General features: G+C 42.2%; 1 protein-coding gene across 1 annotated transcript; it reads right to left on the reverse strand.

Moving 5' to 3' along the window:
- Nucleotides 1–256: 256 nt before the first annotated feature.
- pih1d1 (PIH1 domain containing 1) lies at nt 257–19,972 on the reverse strand. Its single transcript, XM_084181004.1, has 11 exons — nt 19,916–19,972; nt 16,785–16,873; nt 16,007–16,067; nt 15,736–15,924; nt 4,710–4,771; nt 4,553–4,634; nt 4,273–4,369; nt 3,944–3,976; nt 3,707–3,785; nt 472–615; nt 257–353 (listed from the first exon to the last, which is right to left on the reverse strand). The coding sequence occupies exons 2-11, from the start codon at nt 16,863–16,865 to the stop codon at nt 318–320; spliced, it is 864 nt and encodes a 287-aa protein (XP_084037130.1). The 5' UTR covers nt 16,866–16,873; nt 19,916–19,972; the 3' UTR covers nt 257–317.
- Nucleotides 19,973–22,822: the final 2,850 nt, after the last annotated feature.

The following is a 22,822-nucleotide window of genomic DNA, read 5'->3' on the forward strand; positions in this document are numbered from 1 at the left end:
TATTTTCTTCCTTCTCTTTCCACGAATAGGGTCTTCCGTTCATAGAGGGACTCCGGGAAACAAGTAGTAAAACCCATACTAAAGAGACAGTTGAATGGGGTATTTGTTGGGATACATGTTGAGTGTTTGAATGATTGTTACGGCTTAATATGGCTGGTGTGATAATGATAATGCATGGCTAATGTTTAGTGTGATAACTCTTAATTTATCAAAGATGAACTGAAGTGATTTGAACGTAAGCAGTCACAGACCGTGATAATAATAACAGTTTTATTTTCATTTACAACAAATGGATAAACATCTGACATTCAGTTTCTTCATGAAGACACCACTGGCATTGTCACCGTGAGAATCTGTGGCGAGAGAAAGGGGAGGGAGAGAGAGAGAGAGAGAGATGAGAAGAAAAGAGTGTCAATATCAGACATCATGTGTAAGGGAATAGCTGTACTGTGTTTTAGAATGTGTGTGTACCTGTGTGTTGGTGTTGTACTGTGCTACGCTGCCCTCCTGGTCAATGAAGAAGGGAATGAAACAGTCTAGATGAAAGAGGGAGGGCCGGGCATTCAGAACCAGCCTGTCCTCCCCAAGGTCCAGAACGAGGGAGAGAGAGGAGGCCTGGAAAGAGGGGGAGGGAGGGAGTGAGGACAAGAGAAGGTTGCTGGCTTACGTATTAATGTCATAACAAGCACCCCAAGTTTTCCCTGACTGCGCTTGACTTGACCAGAAAAAAACTCTGGGCGCTATTAGTCACTGCCACTTACAGTGCCTTCGGAAAATATTTTGACATTTACGTTACATTTTAGTCATTTAGCAGACGCTCTTATCCAGAGCAACTTACAGTTAGTGAGTGCATACATTTTCCATACACATACAGTTATCTGTAAGGTCCCTCCAGTCGAGCAGTGAATTTCAAACACAGATTCAACCTCAAAGACCAGGGAGGTTTTCCAATGCCTCGCAAAGAGTTTAATGGCTATGATAGGAGAAAACTGAGGATGGATCAACAACATTGTAGTTACTCCACAATACTAACCTAATTGACAGAGTGAAAAGAAGGAAGCCTGTACAGAATACAAATATTCCAAAACATGCATCCTGTTTGCAACAAGGCACTAAAGTAAAACTGCAAAAAATCTTGCAAAGCAATTCACTTTTCGTCCTGAATACAAAGTATTATGTTTGGGGCAAATCCAATACAACACATTACTGTGTACCACTGCATCATGTTATGGGTATGCTTGTAATCGTTAAGGACAAGGGACGTTTTTCAGGATAAAAAAAGAAACTAAATGGAGCTAAGCACAGGCTAAATCCTAGAGGAAAACCTGGTTCAGTCTGCTTTCCACCAGACACTGGGCAATGAATTCACCTTTCAGCAGGACAATAACCTAAAACACAAGGCCAAATCTACACTGGAGTTGCTTACCAAGACAGTGAATGTTCCTGAGAGGCCGTGTTACAGTTTTGACTTAAATCTACTTGAAAATCTATAGCAAGACCTAAAAATGGTTGTCTAGCAATGATCAACAACCAATTTGACAGAACTTGAAACATTCTGAAAAGAATAATAGGAAAATGCTGCACAATCCAGGAGTGGAAAGCTCTTAGAGACTTACCCAGAAAGACTTACAGCTGCAATCACTGCAATCCCTTTTTCCACATTTTGTTAAGGTTACAGCCTTATTCTAAAATTTATTAAATTGTTTTTTCCCCCTCATCAATCTACACACAATAACCCATAATGACAAAGCAAAAATAGGTTTTTAGACATTTTTGCTAATTTATTACACATAAAAAACGGAAATATCACATTTACATAAGTATTCAGACCCTTTACTCAGTACTTTGTTGAAGCACCTTTGACAGCGATTACAGCCTCGAGTCTTCTTGGGTATGAAGCTATAAACTTGGCACACCTGTATTTGGGGCGTTTCTCCCAATCTTCTCTGCAGATCCGCTCAAGCTCTGTCGGGTTGGATTGGGAGCGTCGCTGCACAGCTATTTTCAGGTCTCTCCAGAGATGTTCAAATCGGGTTCAAGTCCGGGCTCTGGCTGGGCCACTCAAGGATAGTCAGAGACTTGTCCCGAAGCCACTCCTGCGTTGTCTTGGCTGTGTGCTTAGGGTCGTTGTCCTGTTGGAAGGTGAACCTTCGCCACAGTCTGAGGTCCTGAGCGCTCTGGAGCAGGTTTTCATCAAGGATCTCTCTGTACTTTGCTCCGTTCATCTTTGCCTCGATCCTGACTAGTCTCCCAGTCCCTGCTGCTGAAAAACATCCCCACAGCATGATGCTGCCACCACCATGCTTCAACGTAGGGATGGTGCCAGGTTTCCTCCAGACGTGACGCTTGGTATTCAGTGGCGTCCATCTGGTGGAGTGCTGCAGAGATGGTTGTCCTTCTGGAAGGTTCTCCAATCTCCACAGAAGTACTCTGTCAGAGTGACCATCAGGTTCTTGGTCACCTCCCTGACCAAGGCCCTTCTCCCCCGATTGCTCAGTTTGGCTGGGCGGCCAGCTCTAGGAAGAGTCTTGGTTGTTCGAAACGTCTTCCATTTAAGAATGATGGAGGCCACTGTGTTCTTGGGGACCTTCAATGCTGCAGAAATGTTTTAGTAGCCTTCCCCACATCTGTGCCTCGACACAATCCTGTCTCGGAGCTCTATGGACAATTCCTTCGACCTCATGGCTTGGTATTTGCTCTGACATGCACTGTCAAATGTGGGACCTTATATAGACAGGTTTGTGCCTTTCCAAATTATGTCCAATCAATTAAAATTATGTCCAATCAATTAAATTTACCACAGGTGGACTCTATTCAAGTTGTAGAAACATCTCAAGGATGATCAATGGAAACAGGATGCACCTGAGCTCAATTTCGAGTCTCAAAGCAAAGGGTCTGAATACATTTGCAAAAATTTCTAAAAACCTGTTTTTCACTTTGTCATTATGGGGTATTGTGTGTAGATTGCTGAGGGTATATATATTTTTAATCCATTTTATGTGGAAAAAGTCAAGGGGTCTGAATACTTTCCAAAGGCACTGTATGTTGATTGGATAATTATTTGAAAAAGCTGTGTTGGTGCTGGGCTGGAACAAACCCCAGCACATCCTGTGGGTCCCCAGGACCAGCTAAGAAGAACACTGGCATAGAGTATAGGGAGGGAGTGAGGAAACAGTTTAACACATTGAGTATATGGAATTAAGAATAAAGTATATAGATACAGGGTGAGGAAACGGTTTGAGTATAGGTGGTGAAGGATGCGTTTAGGACATAGTCTACAGGGCAGGGGTGTCGAAACTGTATAAATGCTAATGATATGATATGGCTTGCGAGGGGGTGTAATCCGGCCCCCGGGTGGTTTGAGTTAAATAAAAAACAAACTCAATATACTTTAAAATGACTAAAACCAAATCGAAACTGTGTAGAAATGATAATGGACCTACATTCATACAGTTTCTTGACTGTCCAGCTCGCTAATAATCACTAGATAGTCAGGGAGCATCGTAAATTCCAAAAACAATGGATAGAGGACTATTCTTTGCACATTTTGAAGGTGAGGAAATATAACCGATTTTCTGTGCAGCCCTCCGAATGCGGCCCCTGGGGCAAAATGACTTTGACACCCCTGCTATAGGGGAAGGGGAAGAGGTTAAACACAGAGTATAGGCTGGAGAGGGATGTGTTTAGGACTGGGCTTGTGTCTCACCACTCCAGGCAGCTGAATCTCTGCTATCAGAAACTCTGGATCACCTACAGGGGGCTCCACCAGCAGACAGAACTCTGGCCTGGAGATGGATGGAGAGAGGAGAGGAGATGAGACGAGAGGAGAGGAGAGGGAGAGAGAGGTGGGTTAGAGCAAGAGTGAGAAAGAAGGAGAAAATAAATATGTTCCAGTTTGGTATGTGACAATCAAATCCACAGTGGACAACTCAGACAGACCTACCGTTTGGCTGGTTCTGGGGGTGTGTGAGTATCCCTGTGGAAAGTGAGATTGAGAGAGAAAGAGTGATTGAAGGGGGAGGGAGGGAGAGAGAGGAGATTGAACTCTTCCACATACAGACTGTAGCTAACTCTACACCACCCTCTAGTGGTGAAGTATTGATAACAGAAGTGAGTTTTGAGTGACGTGTGTGTGTGTGTGTGTGTGTGTGTGTGTGTGTGTGTGTGTGTGTGTGTGTGTGTGTGTGTGTGTGTGAATGAGAGTGCAAGAAAGAAAGAGCGCGCGCAAGAAAGAATGAGAGCGGGAGAAAGAAAGAGCAAGCGAAAACATACTTGGGGTCTATTTCCTGAATCACAGGTTTGCTCTTGGTGCGAATATTCTGTTCGTTCACAGAGCCCAGAAACTTCCTGTTCTTCAGAACCTTCCAGTCTGGGAGGGAAGGAGAGAAATACACATGAAGTAAGGAGAAAAACTGAGGGATATTACCTCATCTGGCACAGAACACGTGTCTGATTAATGCTCACACACACACCAAGACACAGACATGAAAAAATTAAATAGATCCATATTCAAGCTTACACACACTAAAGATACAGGCGCACACACACACACCTCGGCTGAGCTCCAGGTTGTATTTGTTCTCCAGCCCCTCTAATGACACAGCGATCAGAAACTGCTGGAATAGAGGATCCTTCTACAAACACACAAACAGGAGTTACACACACACCCCCGCACACACACGCAAACAAATGCGCAAAAACACACACACCTGGCATTTCTGGAAGAACTCTTCACTGATGACCACGTCATAGGCTGTGCAGCCTTGGGAGTCTGTGGGGACAGGACAGAACCAGAGGTGGGACCAAGTCACTATTATTCGAGTCACAAGCAAGTCTCAAGTCACAAGGTCAGAGTCTCAAGTCGAGTCCCAAGTAGAACAGGTCGAGTCTCGAGTCAAGTCCAAGTCGTGCATTCTAAGAGCAAGTCAAGTCACACGTTTTTTAGTCTCAAGTCAAGTAAAAAAAATATCTATACATGCAATGACTGAAAATCTTTATTTACTGAGGCTACCAGACCAGCCTTTTCATTATTTTGTCCACAACACATTTTGATTATGTAATTGTAAAATAGGGGCCTTGTAGCAGTCGTAGGGGCATGAAATCAGCAGAAGGCAAGGCTGGTTGACGTGCTCAGAGACGGTGTTAGACGGGTGATGAGCTGTGCCTGGTTTTCTCCAGACATTTGCATTCTGGCCAAAATGTTCAATTTGTCTCATCTGACCACAGAATATTTTGCCTTATGCTCTCAGGGTGGGTTGCACCACCATTTTTTTTATTAATCTAGGATTAGAGCTAATCTAGGTTTTGTAAATCTAGGTTTATAATTAAAATCAGAGATGTGTTGCACCAATTAATTTTAAATCTGTATCAGTAAATCTATGATTAACGGTTATAAACTATGATGAGTGACGTCACACCAATATAAGAGGTATTTCGTGAGTTGAAATGAACTAGCTAGCCTACTTGACAAATGAGGCCACAAAGTTGCTGTTCCTTGATAAAATAATAACAATGTAACGTTAGAACTAGCTACCGCAACTCCATTGTGAAAGGTTCTCATGGGTTGGCTGATTTGAAATAAATTCCGTTATTTACCAGTACTAGACAGAAAACTATTTTGTTAGCTAATGTAGCTAGCTAGTTAGTTTATAAACCAAGTTAGCGAGCATAATTTTTTTTTATTGTCATTACTTATTTAGCCATTAATTAATTTGTCCGCTAGCCACCTGATCATGGCACGTCAAAGCAGTTCAAATTTCTCCGCTTAAAAAAAAAACCTTGTCGGAGCTGATGGAGGAATTTAGTAACGTACTGGAGGATAAAAAGACAGACAACACGACTGTCAAAAAGAAGGAAGACACCTGGGCCATTTTATGCGACAGATTTAATGGATCGACACGGATTAAAAGAGAAGAGGGACCAAAATCGTATGAAGGCATGCTGGAAAAAATTAAAAGCGAAAGCCAAAAAGGATGCGGCAAAGGAGAGGCGGGGGCTATTTCAGACCGAGCCTCCGTCCAAGGGAATTGATCCTCTCTCCCAGAAGATATGTGAGATGATTCCCAGCAGTTTGCCCCTCTCCTTAACCCCTATAATGACGACGGACAACTCGACCCACCAATATTTAGTAAGCATAAATAACTGGTAAATATCAATTACTATAATGCACGTTAAAACTAACATTAATGCTACTTCACTACAATGTTACCGTTATCATGCCCATTACAGCATGTTGCATAACATCATCATTCGTACCAAGGCTGGGCATATCATAAGCCCCAATTCAATTGTTGTACGTAAATAGCCTACTAATAATGAGTTAATTTTCTTTCTTTCCTTTGCTTTAGTTGAGCTGACACCCTGTGCCGTGGAGAAACAGCATTGCCTGGATCTTGAACCAGCAGCAAAAACACCAGACAGGCCAAGCAAACGCCCCAGAACTGACATGAACCAAGCTCATATTTATGTTTTGGAGCTGGAGAGAGAGAAAAATCTACTGCAGATTGAGGTCCTGAATTTACAAAAAGAGCTACTGCAAATTCAGAAACAGAAACTCCTTCAGGGAAACAAATGCCCACTGAGTAAAGAATGCTGATCTTTTTATTTATTTAAGCAATTATTTATTAAAACAATGCTTTCCCAAGCAATTTGGTGTCCTCCTGTCTTGTCCCCACTCTTGTGTTCTGGTGCTTCCAGTTCCACCCTGTATGGTATTGAGAATAACAAAGTCTAAATAATACTTTTGAATACAGATAGCCTAATTAGGAATTGTATGTGTCGATCAAAATATAATATTGCTTTTTACATGTTACCAATGTTACATTTTATAAACCTTAGGCTGCAAAATGGTTCTCAATCAAAGTTCTCCTCACAGCATTCCCATTTGCATTGGCAGCATGTTGCACCTGGCCATCTTCTGCATTCTCCTCAGGTAGGTCCTCCTCAGGTAGCTCGTCTCCTTGTCTCTTGCCAAAGTTATACAGAACTGCCACTGCAATAATGATTGTCAGTGTAGTGTCTATCTTCGTGCGGAGCCCCTCCTTTAGGCACAGGAATATTTTTTTCCACACTCCAAAATCTCTCTCTATGAGACCTCTTGCCAGGATATGAGAGGTGTTGTATTCTCTCTCTTCAGGTGTCTGGGGGTTTAAAAGGGGAGTATAAGGTACTCACGACAGGCATATCCATTGTCACCTAGTAGGTGGCCTTCATATGCCCCTCTTTCCAGCATTGCACACAGACAACTATTGTCAAAGATTATGCTGTCATGGGTGGATCCTGGCCATCTAACTACGATGTTGGTGAGCAGTAACCTTTCCAATTACGGAATAGTTCTCCATTCTCACCACCAGGGTTGGGAATAGGAATGTGTGTATAGTCTATTGCCCCTAGTACACCTGGGAATCTAGCTCTCCTGTAAAATCCAGCTGCTGTTTCCTCTGTAGGCTTGAAACTTAAGTACTGATTCCTCAGACTGGCAATAGCACTGGACACTGACTATAATCCTGCAGACGGTTGACTTGTGGAGTCCAAAAAGGTCCCCATCCACCATCTGGAAACATCCAGTTGCGTAGAACCATAGGGTCACCAAGAGCTGAAGTAGTGGGGGTACAGCCGCGTTCCTATCACTCCCATGCTTAATGGTTGGTCCAACCTTTCTTTCCAGTTGCATTACAGACCTTGGAGAAGCGGTATCGCCTTAAACTCATTATCATCATAAAATTCAACAGGATTTAACCAGTCTCTAATTATTCTCTGAGGAACTCTGTTGTTTTGGTCTCTCCACAGTAGATATGCTGCCATTTTATCAGTTAAACCACCTCAAGTGGCAGTTTAGAATTAATCTCCAATCTAAATTTAGCAACAGGCTTAAAATAAATCTAGGTTTAAAGTGAAAACTAAACTTAGATTAGAGGAATGATTTAATTTAACTAGGATTAATTTAAAATCTAGGTTTAAAATTTGGTGCAACAAGATTCATAGATAAACCTTGATTTAACCCAGTTTAAGAGTTAATCCATGTTGGTGCAACCCACCCTCAGAGTTTTTCACTTGCCTTTTTGAAAACTCCAGGCGTGCTGTCATGTGCCTTTTTCTCAGGAGTGGCTTCCGTCTGGCACTCTCCCATAATGGCCAGATTGTGAAGTGCTGTAGAGACTGTTGCCCTTCTGGCAGGTTCTCCCATCTCAGCCAATGAACTCTGTAGTTCTGTCAGAGTGGTCATTGGGTTCTTGGTCACCTCCCTGACCAAGGTCCTTCTTGCCCGGTTGCTCAGTTTGGTCGTTCGACCAGCTCTAGGCAGTTCCATATTTTTTCAATTTCCCAATGATGTAGACCACTGTGCTCTTGGAAACTTTCAACACTCTAGAAATAGTTTTATACCTTTCCCCAGATATATGCCATCTCGGAGATCTCCAGACAGTTCCTTGGACTTCATAGTATAGTTTCTGCTCTGACATGCACTGTCAACTGTGGGACCTTATATAGACAGGTGTTTTTTTCTAAATCATGTCCAAACAATTGAATTGGCTACAGGTGGACTCCAATCAAGTTGTAGTGACATCAAGGATGATCAAAGGAAATTGTCTGCACCGGAGCTCAATTTGGAGTGCCACAGCAAAGGGGTGTGAATACTTATGTAAATTATATATATCTGCATTTCATTCATTTTGAATTCAGGCTGTATCACAAGAAAATGCTGAATAAGTCAAGGGGTATGAATACTTTCTGAAGGCACTATGACAAATGGGTACTTTGTCTATGGCAATTTTGACATACCAAAAAAACAGTAGGCCTATGCTAGTAGGCCTAATTGTTGCTTGATGCTCCATTGCGGGTGAGCTTACAAAGTAAACAGTTAATGTTCTTGATCACCAAACTATTTTTGGAACTGCATATTAATTAATTAATTAATTGTTTCATCACTTCATTGTGTGAATTGTTTGCCCTTTGATTGTTAGTGTCTATCAATTCAATTACATATCACCAGTACTACATTTACCGTTAATTCCCATCATTTCAAATGTACAATGTTTGTTTGGTTACGGTAATTTCTGTTAATGCATTCAATATATATTATTATTACAGTCGTTTACCAGTCCCATTGTCGGAGTGGACATGTTGTTTGCAGAGCTCACAACCCATGCTATACTTGTGAGAAACAAGTTTTGGTTTATTTCATTCCATTTACGAGTTTTGTCAATTTATTAATTGTCTTTTGTTTGGAGTGCTCCTGTCAATATTGAGTAAGGACACGCACCTGATTACGCATATTGAAGTAGGCCTAGGCTACCTGACCTGCGCGCAAATGTAGGCCTATAAATGTGCCCATTTGGGGATGTCTAAAAGTATTTATGATTGTCTTAATTCACCACCACTAATGAGCTGTGGAGCTTCTCAGTAATTTTTTCTTCACCTCAAACAGCAAGTAAACAAAGTCGGTTTTTAGAATCCATTGAGAATGACAATAGTTCCTTAATGTATTAGAAAAATATTTTAAATCTCTCTCCCTTTCGATAACCATTCTGCATGAAAGGGAAAAATGTAATGCTCTGATCCAGTGGAAACGTCATAAAATACCTGATTACTTCTTATCGCTTGCACGGAAACTCTGAGGGCCCCAGAATATTTTATACAATGTTCCAAGTTTGCTAGGGCGAGCTTAGGGTCGGACCCATTTGATAGTTGATACAATGTTTCAAGTTCGTTGCAGATAGGCCACGCGTACCTAATTTGATTTATAGGTTATTTATTTTTATCAGGATATTTTCTTCCTGCAGGATGCAATGTTTTTGTTGGCTTTATGTAAGCTATTTTTATATAGTTTAAATAAGTTATAATAAATATCGAGGGGTCTTATTCTGGTGACATGATGATTGATGCTTGGCTGCCTTTGACAAAAAAATATAATCTCTCTCATCCATAATTATCTCATCATGTAGGTAGACTACCCATGCCAGGCCCAGAATGGGCATAATTGTGTATACAGTGCCTTCGGAAAGTATTCAGACCCCTTGACTTTGTCCACATTTTGTTACGTTACAGCCTTATTCTAAAATGGAATAAATAAATAAAAATCCTCGGCAATCTACACACAATACCCCATAATGACAAAAACAGGTTTTTAAAAATGTTTGCAAATGTATTAAAAAAATAAATAAAAAATACCTTATTTACATAAGTATTCAGACCCTTTGCTATGAGACTCGAAATTGAGCTCAGGTGCATCCTCTTTCCATTGATCATCCTTGAGATGTTTCTACAACTTGATTGGAGTCCACCTGTGGTATATTCAATTGATTGGACATGATTTGGAAAGGCACACACCTGTCTATATAAAGGTCCCACAGTTGACAGTGCATGGTCTGATGAAACCAACATTGAACTATTTGGCCTGAATGCCAAGCGTCACGTCTGGAGGAAACCTGGCACCATCCCTACCGTGAAGCATGGTGGTGGCAGCATCATGCTGTGGGGATGTTTTTCAGCGGCAGGGACTGGGAGACTAGTCAGCATCGAGGCAAAGATGAACGGAGCAAAGTACAGAGAGATCCTTGATGAAAACTTGCTCCAGAGTGCTCAGGACCTCAGACTGGGGTGAAGATTCCCCTTCCAACAGGACAACGACCCTAAGCACACAGCCAAGACAACGCAGGAGTGGCTTCGGGACAAGTCTCTGAATGTCCTTGAGTGGCCCAGCCAGAGCCCGGACTTGAACCTGATCAAACTTCTCTGAAGAGACCTGAAAATAGCTGTGCAGCAACACTCCCCATCCTACCTGACAGAGCTTGACAGGATCTGCAGCGAAGAATGGGAGAAACTCTTCAAATACCTCGCCTGGTTCACCAACTACTTCTCAGATAGAGTTCAGTGTGTCAAATCGGAGGGCCTGTTGTCTGGACCTATGGCAGTCTCTATGGGGGTGCCACAGGGTTCAATTCTTTGGCCGACACTTTTCTCTGTGTATATCAATGATGTCGCTCTTGCTGCTGGTGACTCTCAGATCCACCTCTACGCAGACGACACCATTTTGTATACATCTGGCCCTTCATTGGACACTGTGTTAACAAACCTCCAAACGAGCTTCAATGCCATACAACACTCCTTCAGTAGCCTCCAACTGCTCTTAAACACTAGTAAAACTAAATGCATGTTTTTCAATCGAACGCTGCTGGCACCCGCCCACCCGACTAGAATCACCACTCTCGACGGGTCTGACCTAGAGTATGTGGACAACTACAAATACCTAGGTGTCTGGTTAGACTGTAAACTCTCCTTCCAGACTCACATAAAGAATCTCCAATCCAAAGTTAAATCTAGAATCGGCTTCCTATTTCGCAACAAAGCCTCCTTCACTCATGCTGCCAAACATGCCCTCGTAAAACTGACTATCCTACCGATCCTTGACTTCGGCGATGTCATTTACAAAATAGCCTCCAACACTCTACTCAGCAAATTGGATGTAGTCTATCACAGTGCCATCCGTTTTGTCTCCAAAGCCCCATACACTACCCACCACTGTGACCTGTACGCTCTTGTTGGCTGGTCCTCACTACATGTTCGTCGTCAAACCCACTGGCTCCAGGCCATCTATAAATCACTGCTAGGCAAATCCCCGCCTTATCTTAGCTCATTGGTCACCATAGCAGTACCCACCCGTAGTCTGCGCTCCAGCAGGTATATCTCACTGGTCATTCCCAAAGCCAACACCTCCTTTGGCCGCCATTCCTTCCAGTTCTCTGCTGCCAATGACTGGAACGAATTGCAAAAATCTCTGAAGCTGGAGACTCTTATCTCCCTCACTAACTTTAAGCATCAGTTGTCAGAGCACCTTACCGATCACTGCACCTGTACACAGCCCATCTGAAATTAGCCCACCCAACTACCTCATCCCTATATTGTTATTTATTTTGATCTTTTGCACCCCAGTATCTCTATTTGCACATAATCTCTTGCACATCTAGCATTCCAGTGTTAATACTATTGTAATTATTTTGCACTATAGCCTATTTATTGCCTTACCTCCATAACTTGCTACATTTGCACACACTGTATATATATTTTCTGTTGTATTTTTGACTTTGTTTTTTTTACCCCATATGTAACTCTGTGTTGTTTTTATTGCACTGCTTTGCTTTATATTGGCCAGGTCGCAGTTGTAAATGAGAACCTGTTCTCAACTGGCTTACCTGGTTAAATAAAGGTGAAAAAAAAAGAAAAAAAAAGGTGTGCCAAGCTTGTAGCATCATACCCAAGAAGACTTGAGGCTGTAATCGCTGCCAAAGGTGCTTCAACAAAGTACTGAGTAAAGGGTCTGAATACTTATGTAAATGTAATATTTCAGGGGGGTTTTAAAACCTGTTTTTGCTTTGTCATTATGGGATATTGTGTGTAGATTGATGAGGGGAAAATAACTATTTAATCAATTTTAGAATAAGGCTGTAACGTAACAAAATGTGGAAAAAGTCAACGGGTCTGAATACTTTCCGAATGCACTGATAATGCAACAGTTTGTGACAAAATCATCAGTAGAGTTGAAAACTGATGTAACTTGAGAACTAGGTACATGAGAATTGACATGCAAAAGTTATTATGTGCACCATGTCATCACGCACAGCCTTTTATCCGCAATAAGTCAGTTCAGGGCCTGAAACTAACTTTTTGGTCCACCAGCCACTCACATTTCTTTACATAACAAAAAAAGATGAGAATGCTTTGTAATGTTTCTAAACCAATAAATGTGTTACTAGTTAAAAGTTATGTGGTATATTGCTACATTATAGTTCATATTTTTGTGACTGAGTCTTTTAACCAAAATATCACAGATGAGACAAAAATGTTCAGCTGCCCCTTTAAGGGCAGAAGGTTACCGTGGCCATGAGGGGCATTCGAGCAGCTCTAGTCATCAGTGACAGTGTGCCTGTGAGATTCTGACTAGTAGCAGTTGAAGCAAATTCAAACATTGAAAAACAACCTAAGCAATGTAAATTGACAAGAAACAAGGACAAAGTCTCACTTTACTAGACTTTCAAGTAAATTAGACCAACTTTTATGCCTGTGCACAGCGCTTCTAAAAATGAATCAATCACAGTGCGCACAGCTCCCCTGCCAGGCAGTTTGTTGCTGCGCATAGCGCGAGGTGGGATATATTGTAAGATTCGTAGTTCTTTGTGTGATTAGTAACCAACTATGAAACAAAATGACAGAAAAACTTTGAAAACAGCTACTGCAGCATTTATTTTGCTATACTGTATATGGTGTAGCCGATTGAATAACCCCGATTTAGGGTAAAGGTTTGGGTGAAAAAATAACTAATGGTTGGGAAAAACTGTTCTGGTACAAGTGCACACTTCAGGGATAAGTGAAGCGGGTTAAAGGAGAATATTAAACAAGGAGAGGAAGTCATGCAGGAATATTGGGCTACATGGCTGCGTTCCAATTCTCTACTGTTCTCCAGAAGTGTGCACTCCTTCCCTCCACTCTTGCTTTGAAAAGCAAGGAAGGCTGGAGATAGTTTCCACCATATTCCTCACACCAGTCCATTCTTAAATCCAAGAGGGGCAGTGTACGAGTGCACACATCGGGAGAAGCGTAGAGAATCAGCGCATGTCTACAACTTACACTTACAGTTCCTTCAGAAAGTATTCATACTCCTTGGCTTATTCCACATTTTGTTGTGTTACAGCCTGAATTCAAAATGGATTAAATATCATTTTGTTCTCACCCATCTACACACAATACACTATAATGACTAAGTGAAAACATATTTTTAGATTTTTTTTCTAATTTGTTGAAAATGAAATACAGAAATGTCTGCACCCCCACTTCCGCCTTCTCCGGCTACAGTTATGCTAACCCTTTTGCTATCCCTTTAGCTTTGCTAGCTAGCTGGCTAGCTACAGAGGTTATCTGGCTAGCTAGCTAGCTACATTAGTTAGCTACTGCTATCAAGTTGTTGTTGTTGTTGTGTTATTAGCAATTGTTGCCTATTCCATCGTTTGCAGAATGCATACTGGCATTTGAATATAGCGCGGGAAAAGTGAATCCGGACACAATGTGGACCAGGTAGACACATCTAAATGTACACTACCGGTCAAAAGTTTTAGAACACCTACTCATTCAAGGGTTTTTCTTTATTTTTGACTATGTTCTACATTGTAGAATAACAGTGAAGACATCAAAACTATGAAATAACACATATGGAATCATGTAGTAACCAAAAAAATGTATTCTTCAAATAGCCACCCTTTGCCTTGACAGCTTTGCACACTTGGCATTCTCTCAACCAGCTTCATGAGGTAGTCACCTGGAATGCATTTCAATTAACAGGTGTGCCTTCTTAAAAGTTAATTTGTGGAATTGATTTCCTTCTTAATGCGCTTGAGCCAATCAGTTGTGTTGTGACAAGGTAGAGGGGTATACAGAAGATAGCCCTATTTGGTAAAAGACCAAGTCCATATTATGGAAAGAACAGTTCAAATAAGCAAAGAGAAACGACAGTCCATCATTACTTTAAGACATGAAGGTCAGTCAATATGGAAAATGTCAAGAAAGTTTCTTCAAGTGCAGTCGCAAAAACCATCAAGCGCTATATGATGAAACTGGCTCTCATGAGGCACGCCAAAGGAATGGAAGACCCAGAGTTACCTCTGCTGCAGAGGATAAGTTCATTAGAGTTAACTGCACCTCAGAAATTGCAGCCCAAATAAATGCTTCACAGAGTTCAAGTAACAGACATCTCAACATCAACTGTTCAGATGAGACTGTGTGAATCAGGCCTTCATGGTCGAATTGCTGCAAAGAAACCACTACTAAAAGGACACCAATAAGAAGAAGAGACTTGCTTGGGCCAAGAAACACGAGCAATGGACATTAGACCGGTGGAAATTTGTCCTTTGGTCTGGAGTCCAAATGTGAGATTTGTGTTCCAACCGCCGTGTCTTTGTGAGACGCAGTGTGAGTGAACGGATGATCTTTGCATGTCTATTTACCACCGTAAAGCATGGAGGAGGAGGTGTTATCGTGTGGGGGTGCATTGCTGGTGACACTGTCTGTGATTTATTTAGAATTCAAGGCACACTTAACAAGCATGGCTCCCACAGCATTCTGCAGCGATATGCCAACCCATCTGGTTTGGGCTTAGTGGGGCTATAATTTGTTTTTCAACAGGACAATGACCCAACACACCTCCAGGCTGTGTAAGGGCTATTTTACCAAGAAGGAGTGTGATGGAGTGCTGCATCAGATGACCTGGCCTCCACAATCCCCTGATCTCAACCAAATTGAGATGGTTTGGGATGAGTTGGACCGCAGAGTGAAGGAAAAGCAGCCAACAAGTGCTCAGCATATGTGGGAATTCCTTCAAGACTGTTGGAAAAGCATTCCAGGTGAAGCTGGTTGAGAGAATACCAAGCGTGTGCAAAGCTGTCATCAAGGCAAAGGGTGGCTATTTGAAGAATCTCAAATATAAAATATATTTTGATTTGTTTAACACTTTTTTGGTTACTACATGATTCCATATGTGTTATTTCATAGTTTTGATGTCTTCACTATTATTCTACAATGTAGAAAATAGTAAAAAAAGTAAGAAAAAACCTTGAATGAGTAGGTGTTCTAAAACTTTTGACCGGTAGTGTAGGTGTAGACGCATGATATGTTCGGAACTCCATGATCAAAATACAGAAACTGCATTAACTGTCAAGTCAAGACATCCTCAGAAAGTAGCCATTCACTCACTGTTGTCCACCTCTGTGTGGGCCTCTCCGATGCTCATGGGTACTCTGTATCCTGTGGGGTCTTCTGATTCGAGGAGCTCCACTAGTGCCTCCCTGGAGAGGTGGGGCGGGGGCGGGACGGCAGCAGACTGACAGATGTTGACAAATACCTTCCGTTTGTCAGGCAGGGTGAGAGTCTTCACACACAGACCTACGGATTCAACACACACACAGCTGTTATTTACGTGTGTACGTGTGTGTGTGTGTGTGTGTGTGTGGAAAGGGAGACTGACCAGGCTGTGGCCGAATGACTCTAGAATCAGGAGGATTTTCACTTTGCATTTTTCCCATCGTCTAAAAGAGAAAGAGAGAGAGAGTAAGACGAGCGAGAGAGAGAAAAAAAGAGAATCAAATTAGTTCAATGCAGATTTTCCATTTAAGCATAGTTAATTACATCATGACAAGCTAAAAATGTATGGTTAAATAGTTTATCACAACATGACAAGAAGAGGCCTGAAACAGTGCCAGGAAATGGCTCTGTTAGATTTTAACCATTTGATTGTTCAGTGGACTATGGGATAGACATGGTTAATCAACAAACTCCAGGTTCCCTTGGAGAGTTCATCAATGAACTTGACGCCTTGATAAGTTCCTTTCCTCTTAAAAGACTTACCCAGAAAGACTCAAAGCTGTAATCGCTGCCAAAGGTGATTCTAACATGTATTGACGCAGAGGGTTGAATACTTATCTAATCAAGGTATATTAGCATTTAATTTTTCATATATATTTGTATAAATGTTTGAATTTTTCTTCCACTTTGACATTAGAGTATTTTGTGTAGATCGTTGACAAAAAAATGACAATTAAACATTGTAATCCCATTTTGTAACACAACAAAATGTGGAAAAAGTCAAGGGATGAGAATACTTTCTGAAGGCACTGTAGGCCAGAGTCATATTTGACTTTGGGCCTACCCAATGTGTATGCCCTCTTGGCAGCAATTTGATGTCAATCCTGTTCATCTTTCATAAGGTGCACACTTTAAATTGCTTTTAACACATTCATCCAAACCTGTAGCAAAAGCTGTTGGTAGAGCTCTTCTTGCTGTTGCAGATCCATCTCCGAGCTCAGGAGAGACGAGTCTGCCTCCATCTTCTGTTCTACGAAGAAAGAGCAAGATATTAATCTGGAAGAATCTTCACAAGATCCAAAAGTCTACTTCTTAGGTCTGTTGGGTTCTAGTTTGAAATACTTGCTATACTAGAACTTAATGGGTACATGTATGAGGAATGTATATGGTGGGGTCACTGGAGGTTGGATAAGAGCCAGGGGCTTGGAATGTTACTAAGTAAGGGAAAAGGCAATCGCATGGTTGCGGTCACTGATAAGGGTGGATGGCTGTGGATTAGTGAGGAATGTGGGCCGAGGTCAGGTCAGGTCACATGAAGGGAGAAGGAACAGTTTATTACCCACATCACTTATCTTCCTGCCTAGAAAAGGAGGAGACTCCGCCTAAAGGGGGGTATAAATACTTGTGATGGTGGAAACATATTTTTGTCTTATGCAGCTGTGTGACCCAGTGGGTGAATAAACTTGGTTTGAGCTTTACTAGTCGTCCGTGAGTTTTACTCTGTTTATTTCGAATCTAACATGTCCAAGCACTGTTATTAGAAGATATGGCATTATAGTAGCTAGCTAGTTAGTTAGCTACATAGGCTAAGTTTTCATTTCTAAGCGTTATTAGCTGGGCCAAACATGGGCAAAGGCTGTCAACAGGGGCCTCATTTATAAAAATTGCTTACGCACAGAATTTGTCCGAAGACATGCCACTTCACACAAAAGTTGGCATTTATAAAAACTGAACATGACATGAGAATGTGCTTATCCTCCCACAAGCTTTAGAGCATGCGTAGAAACCGTTTTTAGTGGTTAAAGTACTGCATTGCAAGAAGGCAAAAGTACACTTGTGCAGGAATATATGACACTCTTATTCATAACAAAAAAACTGGTAGATAAATATATTAACAAAATGCAATAATTTGCCGTTAGTGAGAAGAGCGAAAATCTATATATTATATCTTTGCATTCTAAAATAATTAGAACTAGGCATCCATTTTCCTATTATTTATTTAATTTCCATGATCATTGCAAAATAAATTCTGCACCTATTCTGACTATGATAGTTTCATACTCGCGAAATAGCCTATAGGCCTACAACATTTACATTTAGCATTTTAGTCATTTAGCAGACGCTCTTATCCAGAGCGATTTACAGGAGCAATTAGGGTTAAGTGCCTTGCTCAAGGGCACATCGACAGATTTTTCACCTAGTCGGCTCGGGGATTAGAACCAGCGACCTTTCGGTTACTGGCACTACGCTCTTAACCACTAAGCTACCTGCCGCCCAACAACGCATCACCGCTTGGTATGGCAACTGCTCGGCATCCGCCCGCAAGGCGCTACAGAGGGTAGTGTGTACGGCCCAGTACATCACAGGGGCCGAGCTCCCTGTCATCTTGGACCTCTATACCAGGTGGTGTCAGAGGAAGGCCCTAAAAATTGTCAAAGACTCCAGCCACAGTCTGTTCCCTCTGCTACTGCATGGCAAGCAGTACTGGTGCGCCAAGTCTAGGACCAAAAGGCTCCTGAACAGCTTCCCCCCCAAAGCCATAAGACTGCACAACATTTAATTAAAAGGCTACCCGGACTTTCACCCCCTACCTACATGTACATATTACTTCAATTAATCACCTAACCAAAACTACAAGTACATATTACCTCAATCAATCACCCGGTACTCCTTGTATATAGCCTGTATATAGCCTTCACTGGAACTAAGAGGCCTAGCCCGAACCATGAAAAACAGCCCCAGACCATTATTCCTCCTTCACCAAACTTTACAGTTGGCACTATGCATTGGGGCAGGTAGCGTTCTCCTGACATCCCCCAAACCCAGAATAGTCCGTCGGACTGCCAGATGGTGAAGCGTGATTCATCACTCCAGGGAACGCGATTCCACTGCTCCAGAGTCCAATTGCGGCGAGCTTTACACCACTCCAGCCGACACTTGGCATTGCGCATGGTGAGCTTGTGTGCGGCTGCTTGGCCATGGAAACCCATTTCATGAAGCTCCCGACGAACAGTGCTGACGTTGCTTCCAGAGGCAGTTTGGAACTCGGTAGTGAGTGTTGCAACCGAGGAGATGATTTTTACACACTACGTGCTTCAGCACTAGGTGATCCCGTTCTGTGAGCTTGTGTGGCCTAGATGTTTCCACTTCACAATAACAACACTTACAGTTGACCGGGGCAGCTCTAGCAGGGCAGAAATTTGACAAACTGACTTGTTGGAAAGGTGGCATCCTATGACGGTGCCATGGTGAAAGTCACTGAACTCTTCTGTAAGGCCATTCTACTGCCAATGTTTGTCTATGGAGATTGCATGGCTGTGTGCTCAATTTTATACACCTGTCAGCAACAGGGTTTGGCTGAAATAGCTGAATCCCACTCATTTGAAGGGGTGTCCACATACTACTTTTGTATATATAGCCTACCACAAACCCGAGGTGCCTTATTGCCATTATAAACTGGTTACCGACGTAATTAGAAATGTTGTCATACCACGGCTTTCAGCCAATCAGCATTCAGGGCTCGAACCACCCAGTTTATAATTTAGAAAGTATTGTTTTGAATTATAATGACCCAACCGAAGCCGGACGGGCGGTTTGTCCCCTTTGACTCCTCGCTCAATTAGCTGTAGTCACACAAAACAATAAAAATGTTGTCATCATTTACTTTTTTTCGAGTTCATTTGAATTGGAAGAGATAGCTAAGGCTGAAGCTTTACCATACATAAATTAGACCAATTCATCCACTTATGGAAACACAACATCGCTATCACGTCTATAAATCTCAATGTGTGTGCGTGCACAGTCTTTTCAGAAAATGCGCGAGCAGATTACTGTAAAATCTACGCAACCGTTATAAATGAGGATCACATGAGAGCGTTGCTAGGGACAAGTTAGCAATGTACGTTAACGTTAGCTAATGCTAGCCCAGCTAGCATAAACTAACGTTAGTTCGCTTAGCTAGCTATGTAACAGCTGGCGAACAATAAGTATTTCAACGTCAGTATATACAAATGTGTGCGATTACTATGCAATGCATTCGGGTTAGTTAGTTTTAAATGAGGATAACGCTTACCTTATTTCACGTTATGCTTGATTTCAGAAGCTAGCTACAACTTCCGGGAGGCGGAACCTAAATCCTACAATTAAATGTCAAAATAAAAGTTTACAGTGCAAGCTAGAAATGAATGTTTATACTTTTATGCATTTCCCCCGGGGTTATTATGCATTATATTTGTCAAATGCTTTTGAAATGCATGTGTACCGTTTTTCTTGCATATTTTTGCATTAATTATTTATTATAATCACAGATAGAAGAATCAGTGTTAGTTATACAAATCTGTGTTAATGTGAAGAAAAACACTTATCATTGCAAAAGGAGATTTTCAGCCTGAGTTAATCTAGATCAGTGGGTCATTAATTGTATATTATCATATCACAGGAATGGTATCTCATGTAGCCTCTCCTCACCCCTGGACACATATTTGTTTATATGGCACTGTGAGAACGTTATTTACAACATTTTACTGACAACCAAGTGTTTAAAACCAAGTGTATTGTCACATGCGCCGAATACAAAAGGGTGTAGACTTTACCGTGAAATGCTTGCTTATGACCCATTCCCAACGATGCAGAGTTAAACGAATTTTAATAAAATTAATAACAAAAGAATAATCAAATACACAAGAATGAAGCTATATACAGGGAGTACCAGTACCATATCAATATCCAGGGGTAAGAGGTGTTTGAGTTAGATATGTACATAAAGGCAGGGTAAAGTGACTAGGCATCAGGTAGATAATAATAATAGTTTTTTTTTTTAAGAACAGTGGCAGCAGCATATGATGATTGTGAAAGTGTGTGTATGTGTGTGTTCGTGTGCGTGTATGTGTATGTGTATGTGTGTGTGTGTGTGTGGTATCGGTATGCGTTATGTGTGTGCGTATGTAGTGTATGTGAATGTGTGTGGGTTTTGTGTGAGAGTGTCAGTGTAGTGTGTGTGATTGAGTGTGTATATACACTGCTCAAAAAAATAAAGGGAACACTAAAATAACACATCCTAGATCTGAATGAAACAATCTTATTAAATACTTTTTTCTTTACATAGTTGAATGTGCTGACAACAAAATCACACAAAAATTATCAATGGAAATCAAATTTATCAACCCATGGAGGTCTGGATTTGGAGTCACATTCTAAATTCAAGTGGAAAACCACACTACAGGCTGATCCAACTTTGATGTAATGTCCTTAAAACAAGTCAAAATGAGGCTCAGTAGTGTGTGTGGCCTCCACGTGCATGTATGACCTCCCTACAACGCCTGGGCATGCTCCTGATGAGGTGGCGGGTGGTCTCCTGAGGGATCTCCTCCCAGACCTGGACTAAAGCATCCGCCAACTCCTGGACAGTCTGTGGTGCAACGTGGCGTTGGTGGATGGAGCGAGACATGATGTCCCAGTTGTGCTCAATTGGATTCAGGTCTGGGGAACGGGCGGGCCAGTCCATAGCATCAATGCCTTCCTCTTGCAGGAACTGCTGACACTCCAGCCACATGAGGTCTAGCATTGTCTTGCATTAGGAGGAACCCAGGGCCAACCGCACCAGCATATGGTCTCACAAGGGGTCTGAGGATCTCATCTCGGTACCTAATGGCAGTCAGGCTACCTCTGGCGAGCACATGGAGGGCTGTGCGGCCCCCCAAAGAAATGCCACCCCACACCATGACTGACCCACCGCCAAACCGGTCATGCTGGAGGATGTTGCAGGCAGCAGAATGTTCTCCACGGCGTCACCAGACTCTGTCACGTCTGTCACGTGCTCAGTGTGAACCTGCTTTCATCTGTGAAGAGCACAGGGCGCCAGTGGCGAATTTGCCAATTTTGGTGTTCTCTGGCAAATGCCAAACGTCCTGCATGGTGTTGGGCTGTAAGCAAAACCCCCACCTGTGGACGTCGGGCCCTCATACCACCCTCATGGAGTCTGTTTCTGACCGTTTGAGCAGACACATGCACATTTGTGGCCTGCTGGAGGTCATTTTGCAGGGCTCTGGCAGTGCTCCTCCTGCTCCTCCTTGCACAAATGCGGAGGTAGCAGTCCTGTTGCTGGGTTCTTGCCCTCCTACGGCCTCCTCCACGTCTCCTGATGTACTGGCCTGTCTCCTGGTAGCGCCTCCATGCTCTGGACACTATGCTGACAGACACAGCATACCTTCTTGCCACAGCTCGCATTGATGTGCCATCCTGGATGAGCTGCACTACCTGAGCCACTTGTGTGGGTTGTAGACTCTGTCTCATGCTACCACTAGAGTGAAAGCACCACCAGCATTCAAAAGTGACCAAAACATCAGCCAGGAAGCATAGGAACTGAGAAGTGGTCTGTGGTCACCACCTGCAAAACCAGTCCTTTATTGGGGGTGTCTTGCTAATTGCCTATAATTTCCACCTGTTGTCTATTCCATTTGCACAACAGCATGTGAAATGTATTGTCAATCAGTGTTGCTTCCTAAGTGGACAGTTTGATTTCACAGAAGTGTGATTGACTTGGAGTTACATTGTGTTGTTTAAGTGTTCCCTTTATTTTTTTGAACAGTGTATATCCACAGGGTATGGGAATAATCTATCTGTAACAGCCACCCATTTATTGGGCGTCGTCCCCAACATGTAGGATAAATTACCACTGGTCTGTATAGCTAGCTCATCATCCCCTGTGATTTATACACATTTTTGAATAGGGTTGTAGGTCAACACTATTTTCATATGGTTCAGGGCTAGGAGGCCGTTCATCTCAAAGACCATCCTCTCTACAGTTCTATAGAATCCTTTTTTAAGCTTAATAGGTTTAGGGGGTTCAGATATCCTTTAAAAATAAAGATCACTGTCTTTTCCCTTGACATTATACCAACTATGGGGGTATGTAATCTCGCTGAGACCTACTTCCCAGGCCTCTGATAACTCGATAGGTTTTGGAAAATTGGTTGTATAA

Source organism: Coregonus lavaretus (assembly GCF_964263955.1).
Source record: "Coregonus lavaretus genome assembly, chromosome: 2".
In the NCBI taxonomy this organism is placed as follows: Eukaryota; Metazoa; Chordata; class Actinopteri; order Salmoniformes; family Salmonidae; genus Coregonus; species Coregonus lavaretus.

Excerpts from the sequence above, each read along its gene's own strand:
- pih1d1 (XM_084181004.1), bottom strand. The coding sequence starts at position 16,865 with ATGGAGGCAGACTCGTCTCTCCTGAGCTCGGAGATGGATCTGCAACAG. Across the intron at positions 3,977-4,272 it reads ATTCAGGAAATAGACCCCAA|GGATACTCACACACCCCCAG; the intron begins GTATGTTTTCGC and ends CACTTTCCACAG. Across the intron at positions 354-471 it reads AGTACAACACCAACACACAG|ATTCTCACGGTGACAATGCC; the intron begins GTACACACACAT and ends CTCTCGCCACAG.